The sequence below is a fragment of the Oncorhynchus kisutch genome, unplaced genomic scaffold, assembly GCF_002021735.2.
Source record: "Oncorhynchus kisutch isolate 150728-3 unplaced genomic scaffold, Okis_V2 scaffold4060, whole genome shotgun sequence".
NCBI classification, from domain to species: domain Eukaryota; kingdom Metazoa; phylum Chordata; class Actinopteri; order Salmoniformes; family Salmonidae; genus Oncorhynchus; species Oncorhynchus kisutch.
Window position 1 is genome coordinate 88,133 of NW_022266005.1, and position 8,744 is coordinate 96,876.

The 8,744-nt window shown below is 39.5% G+C and overlaps 2 protein-coding genes across 2 annotated transcripts; one reads left to right on the plus strand and one right to left on the minus strand.

Annotated features, from left to right (window-relative positions):
• The first annotated feature begins 3,083 nt into the window (after positions 1 to 3,083).
• On the plus strand, positions 3,084 to 4,146 carry LOC109876535 (mediator of RNA polymerase II transcription subunit 9). Its single transcript, XM_020468942.2, has 2 exons — positions 3,084 to 3,219; positions 3,428 to 4,146. The coding sequence occupies exons 1-2, from the start codon at positions 3,140 to 3,142 to the stop codon at positions 3,645 to 3,647; spliced, it is 300 nt and encodes a 99-aa protein (XP_020324531.2). The 5' UTR covers positions 3,084 to 3,139; the 3' UTR covers positions 3,648 to 4,146.
• A 565-nt stretch (positions 4,147 to 4,711) lies between these two features.
• Positions 4,712 to 6,277, minus strand: LOC116373662 (dexamethasone-induced Ras-related protein 1-like). The gene is made up of 2 exons (XM_031822068.1): positions 5,909 to 6,277; positions 4,712 to 5,683 (listed from the first exon to the last, which is right to left on the minus strand). Exons 1-2 carry the CDS (start codon positions 6,177 to 6,179, stop codon positions 5,148 to 5,150), a joined length of 807 nt encoding a protein of 268 aa, XP_031677928.1. The 5' UTR covers positions 6,180 to 6,277; the 3' UTR covers positions 4,712 to 5,147.
• Between the last annotated feature and the right edge of the window lie 2,467 nt (positions 6,278 to 8,744).

Genomic DNA, 8,744 nt, shown 5'->3' on the forward strand with positions numbered 1-8,744 from the left:
TTGAGTTCAGCTGTTTTTGTAAATGCTCAGTTTCACTGGTATTCTCAGAGGAAGGACTAAGACATGCTTGCTGCAGGTGAGACATTACACAATGCTTGGAGGCACCAGAGAGAGAGGCTTAGCAGCACCAAGGTGTTGTTACTTTTGCTTCATGCTTATCCTCTTCAATGCGAAGGAGGAGCAACAATTCAGTAAATGAAGGTGGTTTGCTTTTCTTCTGTTCCAGCTGGAGGTCCGTTATCAGAGCGTTGTCCCAGCAACCTCGGCAGAACTACCTCAGAAGATGACGATCGAGTTCATCAGCTGGAACACCGCCTCTTTTCATGGCCGTGCTCAGGGTAACCCGTAACCTTTGCAAGCAGCTGGACGGCTTCTCACCGTTGTTTTGCAGGGTGCCCATGTATTTGGCAAATAGCTCGTCTCCATCTTCAACTGTGCCATAAGCGGAGTCTAACAGCTGAAGGTAATCAGTGGCTGATGCTTGAGGACTCAAATGCTTTGTAAGGTCTGCAGCTTGTGGTATGACATATTTTTATGACGTCTTATTCTGGTCGCAAACTGGTTGAAAAAGGACGTTTATTTTATGTATTTTTACTGAACAGAGTATGACATATATTTTCTGACCACCATATGACCAGTTGGTCATAATTGTGACCACAATATTATGTGCTATATTATGTATCCTACTGGTCATAGTTAAGACCTCATCATAACCTGGTAATAACAACCTGTCTACAGCTTATTAGCAATACTTGCTAGCTATCTGGCCATCGAGAATCATAACAACACCCGGGCTTCTGCCCCATTGAATCGCACTCATCGTTTTCTTGAGTTTGTCAGCTAACTCATCTATAGGCCTAAGCAGGAAACTACAATGGGCAAGTGAGCGCATGACCCACTCTTCCACCACGATTTCCCTTCTACCCACTCCTTCCTCCTCCTCTCATCCATGCTGGACCAGAACCCTCCAGGGGGAAAGACGTATAGTGGCGCAACCACTACAATCAGTGACCTTTGGGTTTACTAGGCCTATGTGCACACCTGGATATGGCATTGGCCTGGATACGTGGATATAGTATTGAGCTGGATATAGCATTGACACCAACACAAACTGTAAACAATAGCGCCTGACTGCACTGCATTGCATTAGCCTATGTAGATATAGCCAGTTAGCCACATGCTAACTCATCCTGCACATTTAATTAAACAGTCTCGTGTTTGCTCAGTCGGGGAGACCGTGCAGCAATTGTGTGTTATGTCACCCAGTGTTTGGAAAGGCTTGGAGGTTGTGCAGAGGACCGCTCTTATTGGTCCGTTTTAGTCCAGGTTCATAGTGGACACTAACTCGTTAACAGTTAAGCTATGCTAGCTCAGTACTAGTAAGACATTTTACGTAAACATTTAGAGCACTCTTATCCAGAGTTACTTACCTGAGCAATTAGGGTTGTGCCTGGCTCAAGGGCACATCAACAGATTTTTCACCTAGTCAGTTTGGGAATTAAAACCAGTGACCTTCCGGTCACTAGCCCAACACTCTAAGCCGCTAGGCTACCTGTTACCATACCACAGATGCATATAATGTATGCCACTTTGTAATATTTTTTCCGGTGACTGACAGGATAGTCATTATATAGTCTTCATTGTAATGTCCTGTAGTCCTTGCTAATGTTGAACCCACAATCTTAGTGATGCCAACATTACCAACTGAGATACAGGACCTAGTTGTAGCTGACTGTCCCTGTCAGTCTACCTATCACAAAACCAAATCCGTAAAAAGGATGTTATGTCACCATCAGTCCATGCATTTATTTAAAAAAATGTATTATAAGTAGTATAAAGCAGAACCTGACTATGGTGTTTCTAGATTTACATGTTGAACATTATGTGATGATGTTGCAACTGTGCAAATTGTTTTCTGTTGCTCGAGTGACAAAATGTCTCAGTTGCCCTTACTATTTAAACATGAAAGCTTTAACAATTTTACAGGAAACAGTTACAGTCATCAAGTCACAAATATTATTCCACCTCTGGTTATTATGCCAAGTAAACGTTAACAACAAACCAAAATAATAATACAATTAGGACTTTAGATTTTAAATGTATTTTAAAGTTATTTAAAATAAATCATTCTTCTCATCTAAAGTTATTTGCTTAGCTAACTTTTTGTCTCTCTTACGGGTGCCCCATAGAGACAGATAGAGGACTCTGATTTTAGCATAGCCAATTCCATTGAGGACTTTCACTATTTTGAAGTAGTCAACTGGGTGGGAATTCATATTGGTTAAGGAATTGAGGATCCTATAATTCCATCTAGATCATTAGGAGGTAGCCAATGAATTATACTTTTGATGAAACATTCAATAACTGCAGGTCACAGTAAACCCGGCAACATTGGCTTTATAGCTGTTCAAACAACACACTCTAGGTGGCAGTATGCACCTTTTCAGTTTGTTTTCCAACTCAGAGAAATAGTAGAAGAAAATTGACTACTTCAAAATGGAGATGGCCTAAATGGCACTGCCCATGCTCCGAGAGGAAGAGGAAGAGAGAGGCCCAACTCTGAGAAAAATCTGTCTCCCTCCAGCAGGTGGCGTTTTTTTGTTGTTTTGCCCATCAAGCAAGGTATTTTTGTATGGAGGTCAATGACAATGAGTGTCAAATTTATTGAGAATTAATGGGTTATTTGTTACGTGAAGTTAATTTGATCTAATAGAAGTTTTATAATGCATAAGTTGTTACGGGTGTACTGATATAAGTATGACACCTGACATCACGTCAACTTTGAGAAAAAAAAGCACTTTAAATAGGAGTTGTCTCGAGATGGCTATGCATATTCATAGCATGAGGCTAGTAGCATAGCATCTCTCTCTATTGAATACAGGCAGCTGACGTCAACAACCCTCATTGAATATTTAGAAAATTATTACAATAATGAAATATATTTACCAATCCAAAGAAAGGGATCCCATTGTTAGGGCGGAGAGACATACATTGTCAGTATACCGATAATATTTTCAGTGCTCTCACAGATGCCATAATGGGACAGATACTGTACAATGATGCGATGTCTATATAAGTCTATGGTTGCCACTGGTTGATGATGTAAATTGTAGGCGCCAGTCAATTCGCATCGACCGGGATGGCGACGAATCAACCAAAGCAAGGAAGTGAGAACGATGATTGCTCTTTTCTCCCTTTGGTTCATGACATTATAAAATGGTAAGTCTTTAATTTGACATGTATTTCTATAGTGTGTTTATTACCGGGGAGAGTTTATGCATATATTTGTCCTGGTTTGGTAGAACGTGTTATGACGCTAACGTTAGCCCGTTTGCTAGTTGCAGTTCAATAGTCTAATCTTGAGAAGCAGCAACAATTTGGTTAAATTATAACCAACGTGTACGTTTTTGTCCATCTATGTCGAAAGCATGGACAAAGATAGTCAAGATGTCCATCAAGAACTGGTCAAGTTTAAGACAAGGATTCAGGAAGCGCGCGAGCAGATCGGAGCCATGCCCGGAATTGACATGAGCCTGTCGGAGCAGCAGCATGAACTAGAGACGCTGCGGGAGCAAGTCCGCACCAAGAATCAGCTACTGCAGAAATACAAGAGTTTGTGTATGTTTGAGGTTCCCAAAGCGTCGTGAGGGATTTTTGACAGTACTAAAGAAACTAACTGAATTCAGGAGACACTTGGAGAGGAACACACATGTACTGAAAATTATATATTTTTATATTTAGAGGACTGAGAAAATTACCATCCATTTGAAATCGTGAGAAATTATCTTGTTTATATGGATTCTTTTTGGGGATTCCATCTCTTGGCTCCGTGTTCTCATTTGCCTTTCCAACCTAACAGCTCATGCAGTATAACTTGAACTCATCCCGTGTGTCAAAACCACCAGAAAACATTTTATTTCACTATAACACTACCTTCAGGCTTTATCTTGTTGTATTGTAAACTGTCCCATTTCTACTTTGTAAAAAATGTATTATCCATACTGAATTATAATGCCCTCTCAAGTTTGTATATGCAGTGAATGATTATTTGATGTAATGGTTTTGTTGGTGTGCTCTTCAGATTGCGTGCTGCAGATTGTCAATGCAGTAGGCCTAAAATTAAACCTTTGTTTTAATTTCTTGTGACTTGTCTTTACTCAGTTTCTTAGTAAGATTGTAGCATCGGCCACCTTAAGTGCGCTGTTATCTTTCATGAATTACATGTTATAAGCTTGTTGGCCTAAATGGAAACATCAATCTGCTAGCTACCATATGCCTAACTCTTCTCGGGAAAGTGTGTATTTCATAAATTAGGTACAGGCTACTTGTTTAGCTAATGGTATAAGTGCCCTTTAGTATGTAATTCATAAATTAGTTACAGGCTACTTGTTTAGCTAATGGTATAAGTGCCCTTTAGTATGTAATTCATAAATTAGTTACAGGCTACTTGTTTAGCTAATGGTATAAGTGCCCTTTAGTATGTAATTCATAAATGAGGTACAGGCTACTTGTTAGCTAGTGGTATAAGTGCTCTTTAGTATGTCATTCATAAATGAGGCACAGGCTACTTGTTAGCTAGTGGTATAAGTGCCCTTTAGTATGTAATTCATAAATGAGGTACAGGCTACTTGTTTAGCTAATGGTATAAGTGTCACTGAAAGGGAATGTGCTTTACCGATGTTCAAAAGGATGACAGACATAGGGATGGATATACGTTTCAAATGGATCATTTTATTTTCTCCATGTTTCTTTTTTGTAAAAAGTAAACGATGACATAAGAATAAGGATTCATGTGTTAAGTATGCAATTAACATTCAAGTTCAGTTCCTTGTGAAAAAATTAAATGTAAACAAATGCCATCCCACTGTAGGCTACATTCTCCAGTCATTTTACAGGATGTAGCTATAGTAACAAGAACACAAGAGGTTCTCTGAAGCCATATCACATTTGATCACCCTGACTCCACAGAGAAATATCTGACAATGACCATGCCTTCTCGCGTGGTTTGGGACAAACACCCCTGGCTGTCACTGCGTCTTGGCGTGCTTCCTTATCCCAGACTCAGCACACTGGCCTGACGGGTATCATCTCCATCGCTGTATAGAACATCTCGTAACATGTCTCCATGTGCATTGTCAAGTGAGTCCTTAGCAGATGGTGCATCTGTCTTTCTCTTTTCCCTGGCTGCAGCCAGTAGCTTTCTCTTTGATATACATTAAGTCACTGTGCACGCTTGGTCGGCGCGCGAACGGCTCCACAATCCCGTATGCCTCGCCGTCTTTGAATTTCTTATTTCTGAAAGATTTTCTTCTGCTGTTTTGCAGTACTTCGCAAAACTGTAAGGAAACTTTACGGTGAGAGTCCGGGCTCATCTCGTTGGGCAGTTTAGCCATGGTAAAAAGAGTCTGAAACATCTGTTCGACATTAGTGTTCCGTTTTGCAGAGATCTCATAGTAGGCACACTGTTCATCACCAGCCACCAGTTTCTCAATCTCCTCATTCTGAACCTCCCGGTTAAACTCCCGGTCACACTTGTTCCCGCAGATAACTATCGGGACATCTACGTTCTCCTTGGTTTTGTTTTTCAGGCAGGACTTGGTTTCGTAAATTTGACGCTTCAGGCGCTGGACCTCTTGGAAGGAGTCTCTGTTATCCAGACTAAACACCAATATAAAAACATCACCTACGGAGAGAGAAATGGAAGGAACATTAATATCACAGCTCAAAAGTCAATGTACTTTCCATAATGCACAGCACAAGTTTTGCGTTACGCATAAGCATGCATTTTAGTGAAGCTAAATTTCAATATTATTCTCATTGAAAGTGATTTGCAGAATGAAGCTTAATATTCGGATTCAGTTTTACATAAAGACATTTGTCTGTTTCATTCGTTCACAGTTAAGCTTACCAGTAAGGATAGAGAGTCTCCTCATAGCGGGGAAGGGATGGTTTCCAGAGGTGTCCAGAATGTCCAACTGGTACGCATCTCCCCGAATGCTGTATAATTTCCTATGAAAGTCCTCTATGGTCGGCGTGTACTGGTCGTCGACTTTTTTATTCAGAAACCGAGAGATGATGGCCGTCTTGCCAACTTTTGTGGATCCTAGAATCACCATCCTGTGGCAGTTTTTGGCCGGGATGTTAAACTCGTTCTCGGAAGGAGATATTTTTTTAATCATAATTGCGAGCTTTGCGTACCGACAAATGTCTTTGGTAGGAGAACGAGATGCTGAATGAAAGCTCTACTTGCTTTTGGGGGATCCTGCCTCTTTGTAAGCGCTGCTACTTTGCTGAGTTTGAAGCGAGCGGGACTGGGTATATATAGGCGATGCCGATCACACTCCTCCCCGGTGCGTCATGCAATTACGCATCGGTCTGAGGGGAGAATGCATAGATCGTATGAGAGAGAGTCTGTAGTTATTACTTTGCGCCTGTTTATACGTGAGTCTGTATCTGAGCGGACAGAGTAAAGTATATACATCATTTTGATAAATAAATGGGTTTAAAAACCCAGTGTAAAGTATGCGTAAAATGCAACCGTGTACTCTTTCACTTAACACCAATTTCGCAGAAACTGTTAGAGTTAAACTTCTGCAGATATATATTTTTTTACTGACAATTCATCATAGTGCAGTGTTTTATAAAAAAAATATATATATATATGAATGCATAAAGTGTAGGTAACCTGTTTTGGTGACGGCGTAACACATAACCATGTTTACATCCACCATGCATTACAAGGATTTGCATTCAAGTAAAACACAATAAACAGGACACATACTCAAGAACATAGTGTTATTAATTTGGTGATTATGGTAATGTTGATCACTCTGTGTGCAAATAATAATATAAATACATATTACGCAACATTTATAATTCATTTTCATGTTTCATGTCAACATGTTTCACTGCCAATAAGACATTAACATAGACCGTCCTTCGCCCATTTTCTGTTTCACGAGACGTTCCGTTTCTTGTACCCTGTCCTGAAAACCGTCAGCTGAGCTCGCGCAGCCCAGTGAGCCTCGTATTTCGGGCACATACTTTCTGTGTGGACCGGACGAGGGCGCTACAGTATGGACATTATAGAAGTATAGACATTTTTATGGAAATTATAGAAGAAAAATAAATTCGGCTAACTATGAAAAAGTTGTTGTCCCTGCAGTTGAAGAAATCTCAGGCCTACCAAGGTAATAAGCAAATTATGGTAGGCACAGTTGAACTGACCCAGCTACCAATTATGCATTTATTTATTTTACTTTATTTTAACAGGGAGTCCCATTGAAGACAAAATATTTCACATGTGTTTGATAGACTTAAATGCAGAGAAGCTACTGACCCAGCTACCAATTATGCATTTATTTATTTTACTTTATTTTAACAGGGAGTCCCATTGAAGACAAAATATTTCACATGTGTTTGATAGACTTGAATGCAGAGAATTGTAAGTAGGCCTACTCAAATGAGATTACAATCAATCAAGTTATAGCTTGCCATAGGGAGCCTACTGAACATAAAACTAAAACTATAAAACTATAAATTCCCTATCTTTCTCCACACCTTAGAGTAAATCAAGGTAATTATTTTTGTCTACATTCTCAAAACAAAAGTGAAAGCGCTCTTGTTCTCTCAATCATCCCCCTCTCTCTGTGTATATTCTCTCTTTCTCTCTCGTCCATTCTCTCAACCCGTAGGCTGTGTTTACTAATGGATGTAAAATTGTGTGGATTTATGCTCCAATCATACATTTATTTATACATATAAATGTATAGGAAGACCACTTCTTTTAAAAAACATTTATACAAACCTAATTGAACTAAATCATATAATCTAAGTGCTCTCCTTGTAGAAAAGTATTTGTTCAGAAAAACTAAATAATATGATTAAAGTGCTCTTCTTTTAGAATGCAACAATATATTCTGATGAGCCTAATCTAACTATAATTTAAGTGCACTTCTTTTAGGAAAGTATTTGTTCAGAGAAACATAATTAAACTTGAATACTTGACAATGAGTACCATTAGTTTATAATGTTTTCAAGGCTCAGTGAGAAGTTTATTCAGTTCACAGACTATAACAGTTGTGAGTCTTATCCACGAAATTAGTCAATTGTGGGTAGTGATTTCACCAAATGTTAAAACTTCTGTCAAGAAGAGCTGCCACACATGTTCAATGTAATAAAAACATGTTTTCCCATATCAAATAAAAAAAGGACTATAGTAAGTGCATATTTAGTGCCAAATAAAGTAAGGTTTGACCATAACAGGGTTGTTAATTCAGTCATAAATTCCCTTGTGACGGGGAATGGAAGCTTGTTGTGTGCAAGAGGCAATTGAGTCTTCACTAAGCCCCGCCCCAGAATTTTGGGCAACCAGTCGCAGCGCTCGTATGGATAGCGACAGTCCTCGAGTCCGACACCTAGGACAAGCTCACCTTTAAATCGCATGAAAGCAAGAGAGGGCTATAGCAAAAACGTAGTGTTTTCCTTAAAAAATGTATTTTTAAATGGCTAAGTATTTTAACCATGGACCAGGATTAATTGCTTAATTGATTCCTGAAATGCATGCTTTGACTGCATGCCGACTGTGAATTTAGAGCCATTCAGCGGCTAGCTACACTACAAACATAATTACCAGATTCCCGTGAAGTAATTTTAATGACAGTCCTCCACAACATACTCAAGAGGTTCCCTTTAGCAAGGGGTAGTCTGCCCTCCTCCCCACTTCTGGAAATTTGAGAATTTCG